The sequence below is a fragment of the Tenrec ecaudatus genome, chromosome 1, assembly GCF_050624435.1.
Source record: "Tenrec ecaudatus isolate mTenEca1 chromosome 1, mTenEca1.hap1, whole genome shotgun sequence".
NCBI lineage: Eukaryota > Metazoa > Chordata > Mammalia > Afrosoricida > Tenrecidae > Tenrec > Tenrec ecaudatus.
In genome coordinates, this window is record NC_134530.1 from 149,703,284 (window position 1) to 149,723,983 (window position 20,700).

General features: G+C 40.1%; 2 protein-coding genes across 3 annotated transcripts in view; one reads left to right on the forward strand and one right to left on the reverse strand.

Annotated features, from left to right (window-relative positions):
• Positions 1-20,700, reverse strand: part of TRIM33 (tripartite motif containing 33) — a 123,443-nt gene that overhangs the window by 100,012 nt on the left and 2,731 nt on the right. The window lies entirely within an intron of this gene.
• LOC142458712 (COX assembly mitochondrial protein 2 homolog) lies at positions 17,530-18,128 on the forward strand. Its single transcript, XM_075559639.1, has one exon. The coding sequence runs from the start codon at positions 17,665-17,667 to the stop codon at positions 17,902-17,904; it is 240 nt and encodes a 79-aa protein (XP_075415754.1). The 5' UTR covers positions 17,530-17,664; the 3' UTR covers positions 17,905-18,128.

Genomic DNA, 20,700 nt, shown 5'->3' on the forward strand with positions numbered 1-20,700 from the left:
TTATCTGAAATATAAACCGCAACCTAAGTTACAATAAAAAGGGGGGAGTGGTAGATAAACACTCAAAGACACTCATGCAATATGAACCTGAAATGTATTGTACAAACTGAATGAAGTCAGTCACATAAGACCACATAGGAAAAAAAAAAAGACCACATAGAGTATGATTCCATTCACATTAAATGCCAACAGAGAAAATCTGAAACATGGGAAGTAAATCAGGATTGAGCAAGGGAGTTAGAGGAGTAAACATGGTATGACCATTAATAGGTATGCAGTTTCTTTTTTGGGTGAGAAGAATGTTTTAAAACTAAATTCTATGACTAGACTCAAATAAGTGGAGACAAGGTTGATGTTGTCAAGGATTCTGTCTTACTTGGATCCACAACCAATGCTCCTGGAATCAGCAGTCAAGGAATCAACAAATGTGCTGCATTAAGTATATCTGCTGAGCCAAACCCTCTGTAAAGTATCGACAAGCAACGGTGTGACTTTGAGGACTACGATGCACCTGACACAAGCCATGGTGTTTTCTATCACCTCACATACATGTGACAGTTGGACATTGAATAAAGAAAACCAATGAAGAACTGATGCGTTTGAATTGTGGTTCTGGCCAAGAATATTGAGCGTACCAAGAACTGCTAAAAAGACAAGGTGATCTGTCTTGGAAGAAGTACGGCCAGAGTGGCTCCTGAGAGGCAAGGACGGCATACGGACTTTGGCATGTTGTCAGAAGAGACCCATCCATCCTGGAGAGGGACATCATGCTTGGTAAAGTGGAGGGGCAGCGCAAGAGAGGAAGGCCTTCAATGAGATAGACGGACACAGTGGCTGCAACAGTGGGCCCAGGCACAAGAACAGTTGTGAGGATGGTGCAGGACCGGGCAGTGTTTCCTCCTGTTGTGCGTAGGGTCACTATGAGTCAGAAGTACTCAATAGTACCTGACAACAAGCAACTCTAAACCACTAAATGTTAAGCTTTATTTGTATCGTTTGTGAATCTGACCTAAATATGTTGCTGTTGTTTTTAAGCTATGTTAATGTTAAAACAGGTTTCAAAAAAAATAAGGAAATTACCAAAAGGCTTCAAAAAGTTTGTGGCATAAGATAGAGAAATCAAACAAAGGGGGAAAAGGCAAGCTCTTGAGAGGTTTAATAAGTAGTTTAAGTTGTTGAATAAAAACTAATATCTGAAATATTAAGTCCCCACCCTAATTCTACAATAAAAAAGGTTTGTTGTTGTTGTTGTTTTTGTTGTTTTGTTTTGGTTTGGTTTGGTTTGGTTTGGTTTGGTTTAAAGTAGTATGTACCCATATTGTTCACAGGATTAGGGGAAAAGGAGGGGTGGAAACAGGAAATGAGGGAAGTGAGATAAGTACTGTTACATTGAGGGGACTGCGATGAATGACATGAAAACAAACTAGGAGGCACTTGGGAGGACAGTAAGTAGCATGATCCAAATCCAAAAGTGGGCATGGTATGCGTTTAAATTGTGAACACCTGGTTTGCAGAAGGCTTTGAACAATAGGAAAAGCCCCAAAATCCATTTGCAGGGTCCACACAAGTATCCAGTGAACCCCTCTGATCAAGGTCCAGGGATGTGAATAGTCTTATCAGACAGAAAGCATCTTAGAGACCATTATATTAATATAATTAGGTTAAAAAGTAATGTCCTATTTAACTTCCCCTTTCAGCCTTTTAAAACTTGTGTTTTTTTTAAAGGGGAGGGAGGGATACACATGGTTTAAGCTTCTAGTTATTCCCCTCAGACCACACCAGGGAAGCAGGCTATGTGGCTATCATGCAGAGTGCATTGGAAAGTGGATTATGACACGTGTAATTAAGTTAGACTTTAAAACCTTATCATTTGATCACTCTTTTGACTTATGTGTTTTAAAGTTGTTCATATTTTCAGCTTTCTTTTGGATTGAGGTTTTTTCTATTTTATTTTGGTATTGTTAGTTTGTATATGTTTCTGACATATGGAATCCAGGATGGGTGTAGCTACAGATATAGTAACTGGTTTATGGTTTTAGGGGGTATGGTGGGGCAGGTTGGGGCTAATAGAGAACTAATAATATTGAGTACAAGAAACAAATGTTCTAAAATTGACTTTGTTCATAATTGTACGACTCTTGTTGAAAGGAACTATTAATTTGTATGTGGATTATGTGCTAATAAAACTTTTTTAAAACTGTATTAATGGTTGAATGTAAAACTTGTGCTCTGCTCTGTAAACCTTCATCCAATTCAGACAATAAAGTTTTTTAAACATTAAAAAGTTGTAGAAAAGTGGAATTGAAAGCTGTTGAACTTTTTTACAAGCTTTATGAAGCCTCCAAGTGTGTGCTGATAAGTATATCTAAAAAATTTTTAATTGTTGCTTAATTTATGTGGTTATCATGAATATTGAAATGTTTAATTCTTCATTTTTATTATTAGGGATAAAGCATTTCAACTTACATTAAAAAAGGAAAATTGGAGGGAATGGGGAGCTGATAGCACTGATGACTGAGTAACCCCACAGGATGGGATCGAACAACAGAACTGTATGTGAATGGATATTACTGAGGGGTAAAAAAAAGAATAAAGGTTCCTGGGGAGTATGCTGGGGGGGAAGGAGGAGTCAAAGGGGAGCTGATATCAAGGAGTTCAAGAAAATGTTGTGAATTGGATTGTGGTAGCAATTATATAATACAGCTTGATGTGATTGAACTGTGGAATGTTATATCAGTAAGAGCTCCCAATAAAATGATTTTTAAGTTATGTATATGTACAATGAGCTATATGATCTTTGAGATTTCTGGAAAAACAAAATAAACAAGACTGGCCATGTGCTGGGGGAGATGCGAACTATCAGGGAAAGGACCTGCATTTCACTATTTGCCTTTATAAATGCCGTTAACTTCTGAATCATATAAAAGTACATTTATGCAAAGAAATAAATATGTAAGCCTTTAAGATGCAATTACAAGACAAGCCACTGAGGGAGTCCTATGAAAGGGCTTCAAAAAGTTCATGGGGAAACTCTATTGTCTCTTCATTCCACCTTTCCATGAACTTTTTGAAGCCCTCTCTTCTATGTAACAAGGACTCTAGTCCATAACATGCTAAAGAATTCTACGAAACCATTAAGGGAAAGGCAGAAACCCCAAAAGGGGAGAAAAACGGGCACAATTTGAACAGACATAACAACAATTAAGGAGGGAAAAAATGATCTCTAAAGACCAATAAACACACAAAATGATGCTCCACTTCATTAGTAAGGAAAAGATGTGTACTAAACAACACTGTTATATGACTACACTCACAAGAGAATGAAGTTTGACAGGGGCAGATAATACCAGCTATTAGTGAGGATAGGGAGCAACTGAAACTCAGATGCGCTGTCTCTCTCTCTAGCTTGGTGCTAGTTTGCAGCAAGATGGCCAAACACACCAAAGTCGGGACTGTAGACAAATATGGGAGCCATTACGGTGCCTCGCTCAGGAGAATGGTGAAAAAAATTGAAATCAGCCAAAATGCCAAGTACACTTTGCTCTTCTTTTTTTTAAATCATTTTATTGGGGGCTCCTACAACTCTTATCACAATCCATACATACATCAATTGTATAAAGCACATTTGTACATTCGTTACCCTCATCGTTCTCAAAACATTTGCTCTCCACGTAAGACCCTGATATCAGCTCATTTTTCCCCCTCCGTCCCCGCTTCCCCTCCCTCATGAACCCATGATAATTTATAAATTATTATTTTGTCATATCTTCTTACACTGTCCAACATCTCCCTTCACCCACTTTTCTGTTGTCCATCACCAGGGAGGAGGTTATATGTAGATCCTTGCAATCAGTTCCCCAACTGTACCCCACCCTCCCTCCATCCTCCAGGTATCGCCACACTCTCACCACAGGTCCTGAAGGGATCATCCGTCCTGGATTCCCTGTATTTCCAGTTCCTATCTGTACCAGTGTACATCCTCTGATCTAGCCAGATTTGTAAGGTAGAATTGGGATCATTAGATAGTGGGGGGTAGGAAGCATTTAGGAACTAGAAGAAAGTTGTATGTTTCATCGTTGCTACACTGCACCCTGGCTGACTCGTTTCCTCCCCAAGAACCCTTCTGTAAGGGGATGTCCAGTGGCCCCCACATGGGCTTTGGGTCTCCACTCCACACTCCCCCTCATTCATAATGATATGATTTTTTTGTTCTTTGATGCCTGATACCTCATCCCTTCAACAAATCGTGATCCCACAGGCTGGTGCACTTCTTCCATGGGGGCTTTGTTGCTTCTGAGCTAGATGGCCCCTTGTTTACCTTCAAGCCTTTAAGACCCTAGACTCTATATCTTTTGATAGCCGAGCACCATGAACTTTCTTCACCACATTTGCTTGTGAACCCGCTTTGTCTTCAGCTATTGTATCAGGAAGGTGAGCATCATGGAATGCCAATTTAATAGTACAAAGTGTTCTTGCATTGAGAGAGTACTTGAGTGGAGGCCCAATGTCCATCTGCTACCTTAATACGGAACATATAAATATATGTACATAAATCTATTTCCCCATCCTCATAAATATATTTACATATGTACATGCCCCCATTTAGACCTCTATAAATGCCCTTTGCCTCCTAGCTCTTTCCTCTATTTCCTTTTACTTTCCTCTTGGTCCCACTATCATGCTCAGCCTTCATTTGGGTTTCAGTAACTCCTCTCGGTTACATTACCCTTGATCACACCCTACCAGGCCTCCTACACCCTCCTCAACTGATTTGGATCACTTGTTGTTCCCTTGTCCCTGTGTTTGTTAACAGCACTACCTTTCCCTCACCTCCCCGCTCTTCCATGTCCCCCCAGAACTGTTGGCCCGGTTTTCTCCTCCAGATTGTTCATCCAGCCTATCTTATTTAGACAGACCTATGGAGATAATAACATGCACAAAAACAAGACAGAGCAAAACCAAGCCAACAAAAGAAAACAAAACAACAACAAAAAGCCAATGACAAAAAAAAAAAAAGCTTATAGTTAGTTCATGGACTATTTGTTGGCCTTTAGGAGTGTTTTCCAGTCAAGTCTGATGGGGTGCCAAAACCTGGCCCCAAAGTCTATTTATGGTACTCCCTGGGGACTTCGTTGCTCTGTTCCCCTTGCTGTTCTGTTGCACACCCTTAGTGTTTGCCTCCATGTGGTGGGATCAGATGGGCACAATCCCCACACTGTGTCTCCAGTGTTGTTCCTTGTAGGGTTTGGGTCACTTGCTCCTTCTGCAGCTAAACCAAAATGAAGAGATGCGCTGTGGGCCTCTGGCACTGTGGTTCCTGCAAGAAGACAGTAGCCGGTCGGGCCTGGACCTGCAATACCACCTCTGCTGTCACAGTAAAGTCTGCCACCAGAAGACTGCAGAATTGAAGGACCAATAGAAGCTTCCCTATCTGAAACCTCTCTGGCCTGTAATAAATGGGTTAATTTATGTAACAATTATGTAAAAAAAAATCTTGTAGACACAAATGGTAAAAATGTAAATTGGCACAACCGTTTCATATGGCAGAATCTAGCAAAACTAAATTCATGTGCTACCTCTCTCAGGTATACAGCCAACAAATGTGTGTATGTGTTTGCCAAGAGACATGTAAAAACGTGTTCACGAACATACTTTGCAGAAACACAAATTAAGTGTGCGTTAACATTTGAATAAATTTTAGCACAGTCATACTTTCCAACAAAGAATGATTTTTTTTTCTTTTTCCTTTGACAGGGATCAAAGCTTACCGAGGAAATTGGTTTTCCATCCAACAATGTATACACGCTGTGATTTGTGAGAGTGCAACTCCACAATATAAAAGTCCTGCCACTTCCTCCTCCTTTAGTTTCTACTTCTCTCCGTTCCCTTCCTGCCTTCTGGGCCGTACGTCCTCACAGGCCTATCTAATGTCTGACTGAAAACTGAGAGGCGGCGAGAGTTCAATTCCAGGTCCAAAGGGTATACAACGGCTGGTTCTCGGAGCTCCACTAGCCTGTATCAGACCAGCAAGTGTGTCTTTTTTTTTTAATGATTTTTGGTTTTGGTCTCTTCAGAACTTACTACAAAGATCCCTTCCAGAGCTGTCAGCTATGCTGGGCAACATCTAGTTCTTCTGGTCTCACGGTTGCAGACGCTGGGCTTCGCATGGTATATCAGTCCTTTAGACTAATTCAAAGTACAACTTTAAACATCATAAAGGATTCTCACAATATTGAGTAAAAGGTCTTGAACGAGTATAACAGTATTTTCATCTCTCTCAGAGCTTCTCTATAGATCTGTTTACTATCTTGACCATTCCTCTATAAACAAATGGCTTGAACACCAGATCAACTTTATCCTAAGATTGTCCAAGAACAATCTGAGCAAATTTCAAGTGTTTTATGCCACTTTAAATTGCCCACTGGCATCAACATATCCCATAAGCCACAAATATGCAATTTTAAACAAAATAAGTTTCACACACAGTTCAAAAATGTGGTAGGACAGCTGTGAAGAGTTAGGTGTGCAATATGCTGCCCTATCCTATGACACCGTAGTTGAGCATCATCCTTTTGCAACATGTCAAAAACTGAGCTTTCCTAGAGAACGGGAGAATAACAGGTAGGTAAATTTCTGAAGTATTCTATAATCTGTTTGAGGCAGAATTAGTAAAATTCTAAAAGCACGTATGTCATAGGTAAAACCAACTTTTGTAAACCCCTTTGAGACAATATTTTATGCAGAATTCCAATTAACTTATGAAATTCTACTATACAATTTATGATTTGAAAGTTCCTACATCTTTTCTTTGTCTCTCCAATTAGTAAAAACACTGCTGGTGCTTTTAAAGATGCTTAATCCTACTGAATTATTACAAAATAGATTATTAAAGCACTCTGAAGGGAAATTTTTACCTAAGTACTTGAGTAAATGAAAATCTTTAAAATTATGAGAGTAACTTGTTGTTTCGTTTGTTGTTTGTTTCTAACTCATGACACATGCACAACAGAACGAAACACTGCCTGGTCCTGTACCAGCCTTAAACATCATTATTATGCTTGAGCCTACTGTGTAGTCACTGTGCCAATCCATCTCGTTATCTGACCCACTACCAAGCATGACATATGCCTTGATTATCTATGGCTGCTTTTTTTTTTTAACGTATTAAAAGATCATTTTACTGGGGCTTTACAGCTCTTGTAACAATTCATACATCAATTATATCAAGCATTTTTGTACATGTTGCCATCATTACTGTTTAGACATTTACTTTCTTTTTTTTTTAAATCATTTTATTGGGGGCTCATTCAACTCTTATCACAATCCATACATATATCAATTGTGTAAAGCACATTTGTACGTGTGTTACCCTCTCTATTGGCTGCTTTAACAGAATTCTAGGAGTGGATCGTTTTAACAAACTTATTTTCTCACAGTTTGGAAGGTTAGGCATCTAAATTCAACAGTGCTAGCTCAAGGGCAAGGAGCCCTACCGCAAAGTTAACAGTTTGAAACCACTAGCTACTCCGAGGGAGAAAGACAGGACGGGGATTTGAGGAGCCCTGATGGTGTAGTAGGCTATGATCCGAATGGTCAGCAGTTCAAAACCACCAGCAGCTCTCAAGGAGAAAAACTGGACTATTTCTACTCCCATAAACAGTTACAGTCTTGGAAACCCATGAGGGACTGCCACGCGTCAGCACTGACCCTATGGCAGTGAAATTGAGTTTTTGAGTACTTTAAATTCTCAGTCGGAATCAACTAAATGGCAGTGAGTTTTGAGCTATGAGGGAAGCTTTCTCTGGTTGCTATGGAAATAGGTCCTTGTGTCTTCAGCTTCTGCTTCTTGGTTCCTTGGGGATCACCATGAGTCTTAGCATCTGTCTTCTGCCCACTTGTTTAATGTCTTTTTATCTTAAAAGAGACTGACAAGATCATGATAACTAGTGACATTGCCTGCCACTAGGCCTGCCTCACTAACGTACTAAAGACAACCTATTCCCAAATGAAATAATCATCACGGGCACACAGGTTAGGATTTGCAACACATACTTTGGGAAACGTAATTCAATCCATAATGTCCCTCCTGATAACATGCTCAAAAAATGCCAGACATTGTACTTCCAGACTGGTTGTACTTCCTCCAAGACAGATTTGGGTTTTGTTCTGACAGTCCATGGTACTTTCAATATCCTTCTCTAGTACCTTAATCAAATGCATCAATCCTTGTCTGGTCTTCCTTATTTTTTGTCCAGCTTTCCGATGCCTATGAGGCAACTGAAAGTAGGCTGGGTTAGTGCAAGGTGACATACTTGCTTTTTAACACTTTAAAGAGCCTGGGTACACTCAAAAGTATACTGTCTAAATTTATTCATGTAATATGCATGTGGGAAAGGGGGATCATCACCTCCAAAGCAATCTTGATTAAATGCAGAAGCAATGAACTTCAGCCAGGACTAAGCCCTTATTTGAAAACCATTATTTCAATAAGCATTTACTTATTCTTTATTATAAAGTGTCTCACAGTGTGCTGTAATAATATGTGACTAATAACACTTCTGTGAGATTCAATGGACTCTACATGTATTGCATATTCCTTTTACATACTTTGCAACTCCTAGAGATGATATCCCACAAAAAGCAGCAAACTTCATTACTACTTAGAAAGGGAAGATAAAAGTCCAGTCCTCTCTCTGAATCACAATTGCAGTTCTTCAGACCCATCAGCACAGTAACACCGTGTAATACTCCCAAAACCCCTACCCACAAATCTGCTCAATTACAAGTTTTAGAAATTTGGCAGGTGTTTTGAATTACATTATTTTTTATTAAGTATTTATTATGTAAGGTTTCATTTTCAAGTCACTTTCCAGTGGCTGAAAGATAAATCTGTGTAACCCAGAGAGGATCTTCTATTAATATAACACAAAAAAGCTGACAGGCCACAATAGTCCAAATTCTTATTTTAGCAGTCATCTACGATGGTACAAGTAGAAATCTGGAAGTTCTCCTTCCTTCAAATCCACGGCAGAGTCACTGTCAAGCTGTATATTCCACTCTACCTAAGAGCCCTCTTCTTAATACTTTTGTCTACCAAATCCAACCTTGGGACAAAGCATCTTAATATTTTCAGTCGTTTTGTTTTGTTTTGTTTTAAATCATCTTACTGGGATATTTTCAGTTTTAAGTTCTAAGAGATAATATGAAGGGTAAGGGGAAAAGGAAAGTTTTAAAACATTTGTAGAAAATGGTATTAAAACACAATGAAAATGTTCTCAAAATCCTTTGAAGCTGCTTAATGTAACACACACACAAAAAAAGGAAAACTAATCACTATTGTGCTTTCTTGCCCAGAACCCATAATAATTACCTCACCCTTGGTAAAGGAGTTTCCTTGGATGGCTAACAAATGAACCATTCAGAAACTTACTGTACTTTTAGCTGCATTTTCATTTTTTATGAAAGTCTACTGTGAAAATAAAAATATAAAGTGCCTGGGACAAAACTGTAAGACCTATACTTTGTACAAAACAGATCAAACATAAACTATTAAATGTAAGAAAAACAGAAGACAAATTGAATTTGTAGGGCCACCTAAAAATTAATATTTATGCCCATCAAGAGGGGAAAAGGACAACCTACAGATTTTTTTTTTGGCGGGGGGATCTTCAGGAACAGCCACCAATATGAAATGTTCTGATCAGGACCCCTACTGATGGGTCCTTGGGTCCTGGTAGAACTGGGGGAAAGGGGAAAGTGTGCACCAGAAATCAAGTTCTTAAGAAGTGAAGACTTACAAGGCCAATTGAGACTACTGGACTCCCTGAGACTATCACCCTGTGCTACTCTTTTAGCTCTTAAACCAAAATTTTCCCTTGAGGACACCTAGGAGCTAACTAAATAACACTAAGGCTCATACAATAAAGACAATCAGTAAAGAGCCCTGGTAGGATACATGTAAGGTCAGCAGGTCAAAACCGCCAGCTGCTCATGGCAATCCTGAAGCTTTCTACTCTCCGTAAAGAGTTGGTCTTGAAAACCAAGAAGCAGTTCTATCCTGTCCTATTGGGTCATCATGAGTTGGAATAGTCCGATGGCAGTGAGTTTGAGTTTATGAGGGAAAATGGTCCAAAAGAATGCTAAAGGTGGGAGGGCAGGGAAACTAGCACAAGTAGTCACCTCCTCCCAAGTGATGAACAAGAGTTAGTCCTGTGACTGTTTAAGAATCTGCTGGTCAGTCAGGCCAAGTACACAGGTTCCTATTTATTTAGCCTTATTTTAGTGCCAGAAACAGTTGAAAACTTTCTCAATGGTTCAAAGTTCAAAGCTCAACAAGTGAAGATGTCAGTTAAGAATTTTTGCTGCCATATTTCAAAGTGCGAGAAATTTACAGAATATTAAATCGGGGCTTCAAAAATGGTGGAACCCCAGCTTAAGATGGAGGCAGACAGCAGCACTGTGACTGCATGGCCCTCCACAATCCTGACACTCCGATCATCCAGTCTTGTGCGGCAGGTTGTTCCTAAAGGGCTCTTACAAGTCTCCCATCTCAGGGCTTCGACTCTTAATTTTCCCCCTTTTGGTTACCATAACCAATGGCCCACATAGCAAAATTGTGTTCTGTTCCTGTTTCACTTCATCAGCCAGGAAAGAACCGGTTCAAAGCACTACATTAAAGAGCAAGTAGGAGTTGTCTGTAAATTTGCAACTCAGAGACCACTTGCACTAAAAATGGTACAACCAGAACAGAATTCATGAGAATGAAGTCACATTTTGAAAAATATAACCGGAATGACTTAATAATTTGTGAAGAAATTATTAAATGGGAATCTAACTTGCTGTGTAAACTTTAACCTTAAACACAATAAAATATTAATGTAAAAAACTGGAATACTACAAGAGCATAAAACTGAATTAGGATTAGCAACATTAACATTGGTAACATAAATTCAAAGACTTAACTCTCACAATGGCATATCTGGTGTCACGCTACCCTATCGATGGAAAGGTAGAGTAGAAGAAAGGCAACTCTTAAAATCCAAGAGCTTAAAAAAAAAATCCAAGAGCTTAGATGATATTCCCCCCCTCGGTGACTCTTCCCTCAAGATGTACAAATGAGGATGTCAGAGAATGAAGACACTGGAGCCCAAGTCTGTGAAAAGTAATTAAAACAAGATCTTCAATTGATTGCGGAAATGATTGCACAACTTTAATATGACTGAACTATTTAACTGTATGATATGTGGATTATGTGCCAAGAAAACTTTAAGAAAAGGGGGAAAAAATCAGCATGTAGTTAGCTTAAAGGTTGCACTCTCAGCTCAAAGAGTTCAAAATCAGGAAAAAGTTTTCTGCTGAGAACTAATTACCCTCGGAACCTTAAAAAAAAATTCACTGCCATCAAGTCAATGCGGACTAGTGACCCTATGGGGCAAGATAGAACTGCCCCTGTGATTTTCTGAGACTGTAACCCTTTACATAAGTAGAAAGCCCAATCTTTCACTGGTGATTTTGAACTGTGGACCTTGAGAGTTAGCCCAATGCGTAACCACTTAGCCACCAGGACTTCTATCAGGGCAGTTAATTTATGTTCATGAGGAAGGAACAACCCAAAAGGAACAGTGAGATAGGCTGTACAATTCAAAAATGGTATGTCACTGAACTGTACGTACAGAAACTTGAATTGGTGTGCTGTTTGCTGCCTATATTCTCAATAACAAATACATTATTTTTTAAATTACTTATTTCATCACACACAAGATTAAGAACCAAGATTTCATAATGTAACTTTGTACGGTTTCATCAAAGGCAGAAAGTAAGGAACTTACTGTATTCCAACTCATAACAACTCTATAGAACCAAGTAGGATTTTCCCAGAGAGTTTTCCTAGGCTGTAACCTTTATAGAAGTAGATTGGATTGTCACAACTTTCTCCCATGAAACAACCAGTAGACTAGAACCACCAGCTAAGAGCCTAAATAAATGTTATGCCATTAGGGCTCCTTGGAAAGTGAAACTAGAGTGGGATTTTGTTTGCTTTTTATCTGTGTCTGACTCTAAGAATGCATTTTTAGCACAGTTTAAGCCCATCACCTTGATGCTATGGAATTATGGAGCAATACTAAGCATATGGCCACTCAACCAAAAGGTTGGTGGTTCAAACCTACCCCTAGCAGTGCCACAGCAGAAAGATTTGACGATCTGTTCATGCAAAGAGAAATGCCTTGGAAACCCTGGGCAGTTCTACTCTGCCATACTATGTCACTATAAATCAGAAACAATTCCATGGCATGAACATCATCTTGATTTCTGCTAAGTTACCAGCAGTTCTACCTACTATTTGCACCATTAATATGTCAGCACTGCAAACAAGGCAATAATGAATCCATGTTATTATGAAAAGAGTTTTTTAACTGTGAACCCTTGAAATTCTCAGGGGCAACAGCACCCCTTCACTGGAGTCCTGTAGCTCACACATGAGAATTCATGCATTAAAGTATTCTCACTTTGGGTCCCATGAGAGGTATATAAATACGCAATTAGATTTTAACTAAAATTTTATATAGTTACCAATATAAAATAGATTATTTAAAATATTACATTTACACCAAAAAGTTTTAATAGGTATTTGGGAAAATTTGGACTTATCAGGAGTGCTGTACATTATTAGTTGTTAGAAGGCTCATTGCGTACCAGGTACAAGATGAAACATTTTGCATACTGAATTCTCAGGAGGTAAATATAACTTATAACCTTAACTTACAGGTGGTAGATATGTGAAGTAATGTATCTATAGTTATTCTAAGGGAAAGATTTGGCAGTCAGCTTCTGTAAAGATTACAGTATTGGAAACCCTATGGGGCAGTTTTACTCTGGCCTACAACCAAAAGCAATGCTACGAAGTTGTTAAAAAGTGTTTCCGTCAAGGGGGTACCAATTACAAGGATCTACATGTGACCTCCTCCCTGGGGAACAGCCAACAAAAAAGTGGGTGAAGGGAGATGTCGATCAGACAGGGCAATATATGACAAAATAATAATTTATAAATTATCAAGGGTTCATGAGGGAGGGGGAGTGGGGAGGGAGGAGAAAAAAGAGGAGCTGATGGCAGGGACTTAAGTGGAGAGCAAATGTTTTGAGAATGATGAGAGCAATGAATGTACAAATGTGCTTTACACAATTGATGGGTGTATGGATTATGATAAGAGTTGTATGAGCCCCTAATAAAACAATTTTTTAAAGTGTTTCCATCTTCTTTGACACACCTTGCTATGTAACTGGTTGTGATGTGAAACCATGTTATCATTTTAAAAACTCTAGCTTGTTTCTGTCAAACAGGACATTAGATGTAGTAGGGTATATTTAAAGCCCCCAAAGAGATGAGTCACAGACAGAAGCTGAAATGGCTCTCCAGTCCATGCACCCTGGAGGTGCCCACCCGAAGTGGTTCACAATGCTATGGGAATCCAGATGTTCCTCACACTACACCTAGAGGTCTTCTCACCACCATAGGACTGTAGTCACCTAAGACTTTTCACACAAAAACTGAAAAATTCATAAATACTCAATCCCCCCTCTTTGTGGATATTTCCATCACACACATCCCCACAAACATTACAATTGTGCAGATGGTACCAATTAGGAGATAAGTTCACAGAATTTTACGAAAAATGAACTCAACTCCTCCATGTTACAGAACACCAGAAAAGTCTGCTTAGGTGCCTTGCCAAAGGTTGCGTGGCGAATTCATAGCCAAACAAAAGCTTCAAAAAGCTGGTTCCTAGGCGGTGGAGGTTAAGTATCTCCTCATTTCCCACTTCTCAAGCAGCTCCTGCCCAGTTTCCCTACTGGGTTCAAAAATTGCACTGCAAAATCTCACTGATCTCACAGATAATACATACTTGCTGAAGAGGGTAAAGAATACTACTTCAGGAATAGCAAGTTATAATGGAAGAATGAGAAATGGAGCTCATAAACAAGAAAGTCAGGAGGAGGCACACAGTGAGATCTAGAACAGTGGTTCTTAACCTTCCTACTCCGCGACCCATTAATACGGTTCCTCATGCTGTGGTGACCCCCCCAATCATAAAACTATTCTCGTTGCTACTTCATAGCTGTTTTGCTACTGTTATGAATCGGGTGATCCCTGTGAAAGGGTCGCTCAACCCCCAAAAGAGTCATGACCCACAGGTTGAGAACCGCTAATCAAGGAGGAGCCTTCCCTTCACCAAAAGGGCAGTTCTAAACAAGCTCTACACCAGCCAACACTGCTGGCTCTCCTCTCAATCTAGGCAGCTTTGCTCTGGGTCCCTCGGCTTTTATAGCCAGCCTCAAGCTACAAGGCAGAGCCCTCATCATTAATTACAGTGGGACCCTCCCCCCTTGCTATTACAAGGTGAGGACACCTTAGGACAGAGAGAGGTTTATTAATTACCAAGGAGGCACTTCTTGCCAATTACCAAGATAAGGTAATCAATCCTTAGGGGTCATCCATTACTTCTGGGAAATTCCCTTAGTTTTTTTCCCCCAAAAAAAAATCAAGGGCAAAAAGCCACATAAGGGAACTCATTGTCCCAGAATTGCAGAACCCAATGCAATTTACTCGCAATTCAGTTCTCCCACTGTACCATGCTGTCCCAGGTATGCCCCGCTACACACAGCCTCTCCTTCAATAGTTCATTTCAGGGTTTGTTCAGCTGCATAAATACAAAATGTGTACCTTCAATGACACATTAAACATTTATACATATCTACTACTTATAGTAAATAGCTATTTTGATGAGAGCTGAAATAGTTCCATTCAACGACCCCCCCAAAAAAATTACAATAGCACTTTTAAAGGGTCGCTGTTTAGATTTAACAATATTTTTCAAATATGCCAGCAGTAAATCAGTCTTTCTCTTCAAAATACTCAAATCCTGTTTCTCAAAATGTGGTAAGCATCACCTACATCTTATCACTTGTAGTACTTGTTAAAAAAGTACACTTTGGTCAAACCCAAACCAACTGAATCGTCACTGAAGAAGCTCCCAAATAAGCCGTTGAATAACCAATTTTGGTGGGTCTTCTTCACAGTCTACTTACTAATCACCCACTCTAGCTTAGTCTAGTCCAGTAGAATCAAGGCAAGTAAACACTTGAGATGTTAGATGTACCACAGGAAAAGAAAACCATTCTGAGGAGGGGACATTTAAATTCAGGTTGTCTTAGTAGCTATTGCTACAATAGCAGAAATACAAGTGGGAGACTGTAAAAAACAGAAGCCTATTTTCTCACAGTTTAGGAAGCTAATAGTCTGAAGTCAGAGGACCGGTCAAAGGGGAAAGATTTCTCTCTGGTGGCTTTGCTTTTTGTATCTTCAACGTCTATTCTGTAGCTCCACGGTGATCTCCATGTGGTCTGGCATCTATCTTCTTCCACCTTTACCTCTCATTGCTAGCTTAATTAATCTCATCTCAAAAGAAAATGATTTATGAATCCTATCTTATTAACATTACAAAAGTAATCCATTCCCCAAATGTGATTATAACCACAGGCATAGAGGTCATGATTTACTATACATATTTGGGAGGGACGGGGACACACACACAATCCAATCCACAAAAAAGGCCTTCACTCACGAATACTAGCTCAAAGTGTGCAGGAGAATCACGCAGAGGCCCAAGAATCTGCGATCCTAACAGCCCCTGGCAGAGCTGATGCTGCTCATGCATATTTCCCAAAGTGGGCAATAAAGACCCCAGCAGAGAGGGGGGGACCCTAGAACAATCCAGGGAGGCTGCAAAAGCAGCTATCTACATTTTATCCTGGTTTGGAGCTACAATACAAAAGTATTTAATTGTCCGGAGGGCACTACATCTCCCCCCTCACCCTTTTCCTGAAAAGGGAAGATAAGATAGGCCAAATAAGTTTAGGAACATAGAGACTAAAGGGAACCGCTAGTGTGTGTGAGAGGAGCAGGAAAAGAAAGAAAGAAAAAAGCTAGTGAGGTGGAAGAGTACCATACTCCCTACTGCTGCAGAACAAGGTCTCTGGGGTGGCTGGTGCTAACAGTTGGAAGTCTAGCCTAAAGGTTGGCAGTTCAGAAACCATGCAGCAGCGGCAGCACAAAAGCAAGTCCTGGTGATCTGTTTCCATTAAGATCAAAATCAAGAAAATCCCGTGGTGTCAAACATGAGTTGAAATCAACTACACTTGACAGCCACAAGCTAGGGTTTGGTTTTATCAGTACAGAGCTATATATGAAAGATGATCGATTAAACTACCAGCCATGGTTCTCCTAACCAGAAACTAAATCACAGGTTGATCACTAATACCTAAAATTGGTAAAGCATTTTCATGTTTTATTTGAATTGAGATTAAGTGAAGGATGAGTTGTTATATTTTAGAGATAAACTAAGAGATACAGACATTACGAACTTCCTCTAAAGTGAAAATTATTTAAGTGGCAAAACTGTGACCCCCAACTGTAAACGTAGTGTTCTTTCCAATATCGCAAGCTAACTTTTTAAAGTACAAATTAAAAGGTATTTATTTGGATGGAATTGTATGTTGCTCCCACCTCCCAAGCATGTGTCAAACTTGGCTGGACCATGATTCTCTGTGGTTTCTCAGTTACATAATAATGACACCACCACCCCATATATGATCTGATGTGATAAGCCAATCAAGGGTGATATGCAACATCTTAATCTGTCACACTCCGGATCTGATGTAGGGAGAATTTCCCTGGGTTGTAGTCTGCAATACCTTTTACCTTACAATAGAGTTAAAAGGAGAGAAGCCAGTAGAGTGAAAGGGACTTACTAGAAAGAAAGAAGAGCCAGAAGAGCAAGTTAGACCCAGGTCTCCGGCACAGTGAAACTCCTGGAACCTGGAGAGACTGACAATTAGGACATTGCCCTGGAGCCAAGTGAGAGAAAGTCTCCATGGAGCTGGGACCCTAAATTCACACTAGGAGTCCCACAAACTGTGAAAGAATCAAGTTCTGTCCTTTAAAGCCCTGGTGGTGCCATAGTTACGTGTTGGGCTGCTAACTGCAAGAGCAGTAGTTCAAAACCACCAGCCGCTACACTAGAGAAAGGTGGGGCCTTTCTACTCCAGTAAAGTGATAGTCTTGGAAACCCACTGGGGCAATCCTATTCTGCCCTAGAGGGCCAGTATGAGTCAGCATCAACGAGATGGCAGTGAGTTTGGGCGTTTTGTTGCTTGTTTAAAGCCATCCACTTGTGAGTAGACAAGACAGGGGGTTGGGGGGAGCTATTCTGGCTTTCAGAAAGTTCAAGTTAATTCCATTATCTTTTGATTCAATTTTTCCACAAACTTTTGACACTCCTTTGTGTAGATGTTGACACTGACAGATTCTTTCCCAGATTCTTGATTCCTAGCCTAAAAACATGGTGGCTTCGAGACCAAGTTTGTTATAGTTGTTGGTTAGAAAACAACATTACCTAAGATTATCAAGGGACACCAGTCCCTGAAGAAAGGGCATCATGTTTGGTAAAGGGACGTTAAAAAATAAAAGGGGTAGTCACCGCCCGCCCAGGCGGCCCGGCTTTGGCCTCGCGGGCCTCTCCGACGCGCGCCTCCGAGGGACACACCGCTCCAGGCCTCCGGGGGTGGCAGCGAGCGAGTTGCTCTGCTGTGACCCTTCATCTTCTAGAGATGCATCCTGACTTGTCTCCACACCTGCACACTGAAGAATGCAACGCCTTGATTAACTTGCTAAAGGAATGCCACAGAAATCACAGCGTTCTGAAATTTTTTGGGCATTGCAATGATCTTGATCGGGAGATGAGAAAATGCCTGAAAAATGAGTACGCAGAAAAGAGGTCCAGGAGCAGGGAGCATGGTGATTTGATGCGAAAGAGACTCTTGAATCCTCCAGAGGAGTCTGGGAAATGAAGTACATTTTCTCCTGAAGCCTTGACTGAGCAAAGACCTCAAGACTCTTGGTTGAGAATCTGTTTTATTTGGTGACTGCAAAGTGTGACCTACTTTTGAACTTGAAGAAGTGGGGGAGCCCAGGACTTTGTGTGTCAAGTGGAGCCTTTAGTAGTAGAGGTCTGCCTCCTGCCAACGCACTTCTAACATGTGACCTTTACCGTCTACGACCAGCTAACGTGGAGTAACTTACCTCCCTCAATAAAGTAACTTATTTTAAAAAAAATAAAAGGAAGGCCCTCAAGGAAATGGACTGACACAGTGGCTGCAACAAAGGGCTAAAGCCTAGGAACTAACAGACCTGAGCAGTGTTTCTGTTGTGCAAAGGGTTGCTATGAGTCACAACTGCCTCAATGGTACCTCACAACACAAGTTTAAAAAGCAAAGATGTCACTTTGAGGACTAAAGTGTGTCTGACTCAATTCTGGGTATTTTCAATCCTTTCAGATGCATGTGAAAGCTAGACAATGAACAAGGAAAACCAAAGAATTGATGCCTTTGAATTATGATGGTGTTAAAGAATATTTAATATGCCATGGGCTTCAGATGAACAAACAAATGTCTTGGAAGCTCACCCTGCTGTATATGGTCGCTATGGATGGCATCCAACTCAGTGGCACCTAACAACAACAATCAAAACCTCAACTGTATCAACCAAACTCCATTTTCAAATTGTGTTCCACAAGCTTCTCACCTAATCCAGGTTCCCACAGGAATACTGAGTCCCACGTGTCTTATTAGACTGGAGCCATTAGCAGTTATCCTCCATACACCTATTATCTCTTCTAATCTTAATCTGACATCAACCCGTATAATCCCAAAAATACTTAAAACATCCCAAATAAAATTTTACTACCCACCAACCCCTACCCCCCAACACACACTCTTTTGTGCCAGAATTCCTTATTTACATTAATAAAAACAAACATAAAACACAAACTCACTGCCATAAAGCTGATGTTGACTCATAGCGATCCTATAGAACAGGGTAGAACTGCCCCAGTGAATTTCCAAGACTGTAACTCTTTATTGAAGTAGAAAGCTCAGACTTTCTCCCACTGGTAGTTTCAAATCACCTACCTCCCTGGAGACCGCAGTCCAAAGCATAACCACTATGCCACCAGGGCTCCTTTATTTACATTAATAGCACTCAAACAGCTCAAAAGAAAGCTCACTGTCTTCGAGTCAATACTGACTCCTAACAAGCCGATAGGGCAGGGTAGAACTGTTGAGTTTCCGGTGAGGTTCCAAGATTGACAGCTCTGTATGAGAGTCGAGAGCCTATCTGGTGGTTCCAAACTGCTGTCTTTAGTAAAGGGGTTAGCAGCTCAACACACAAAAACTAGGCCACAAGGGCTCCTACTACTAGCACTGCCCCCACCAAATGAAAACCCTGTATTCACCCAAGACTTGTCTCCCTCATAGCAATTCCAATGCTCTTCTACCTCCGTTCCTATGGCCACTTACAATGAGTTAACAATAATAAACTAGCTGTAGTTCCACTGATTGCTATGTACTAATCACTTAAAGGAGAACTCTGGTGGCACAGTGGTTAAGTACTTGGACTACTAAACAAAAAGTTAGTGGTTCAAACCCCACCAGCAACTCTGGGACAGAAAGATGTGGCATTCTGCTTCTACAGAGTGCAGTCATTGTATGATTAAATTGTACTATGTCAAGTAAATCCCAGTAAAACTACTTCTTGAATAAAGATTATATAGCCTTGAAGGCCTGTAACACTTTTCTACTCTATCCTACACGGTTGCTAGGATCAAAATCTGACTCAAAGTCACCAGATACCAGCCAACTTTACACATTTCAACTCATTTCATTCTCAATAATCCTGTAAGACAGGTACTTTTGTTCCAGTTTTACAAAGGAGAAAACTGAAGCTAAGACAAAATAATCTACCCAAGTCATAAATAAGAAACAGCAAAGTAAACCTTCAAACTAAAGTATAGTCCATATTTATCTCTAGTCTCCAAATACTTCTTTTACTTGCTGAGTAGGGAATCAACTCAGTGGCAGTGGGCTTGGGTTTTATTTGCGTGTTTGTTTCTTTACAGGCTAATTTCAACCCCTTACTATCTATTCCAAATGCTAGTTTCTCACTTAGTCAGGATCCTCCCTAAATTGTGTCAGTCTATTTATTGTCTCAAGAAAGAAAGATGAAGTTTTCTATGGTCTTAGAAACCCACAGGGGCAGTTCTACGCTGTCCTAAAGGCTCAATATTGATTTGGAATCGATTGACAGCAGTGAGTGAGTGATTTAGTGTCTACAGGGCCCTGATTGGGCATAAACGGTTTGCTCTCAACTAACTTACTAATTGAAAGCTTGGTCATTGGAACCCACACACTGACACCACGGACATAGTCCCAGATAATGTTCTCAGAAGGATTTCAGCAAAAAGGCATCATTTGCTATAAAAAAAACAAAACAACCATATTCTAATTGCAAGGAGTAGAAAATATGTACAAATGGAACTAGGGAACCCAGGGTTCAGGAAGGGGGAAGAGCACTACTGTATTAAGGCGATTACAACCAACATCACAAAACATTTTAAATAGGAAACTAATTTGCTTTGTAAACTTTCACCCAAACCACAACAAAAGTTAAAAAAAAAAAAAGATTTGGCACACTGAACACTAATCACAGGTTGTGAAAGGACATCATATACTAAGGAAGTAAAACTCAAAACTCTACCAAACTCACTGCCATTAAGTGGATTCAAGAAAGGAAAGCCCAAAACAGATATC

Bases quoted from the DNA above. Each gene is read 5' to 3' on its own strand.
- LOC142458712 (XM_075559639.1), top strand. From the start codon at position 17,665: ATGCATCCTGACTTGTCTCCACACCTGCACACTGAAGAATGCAACGCC.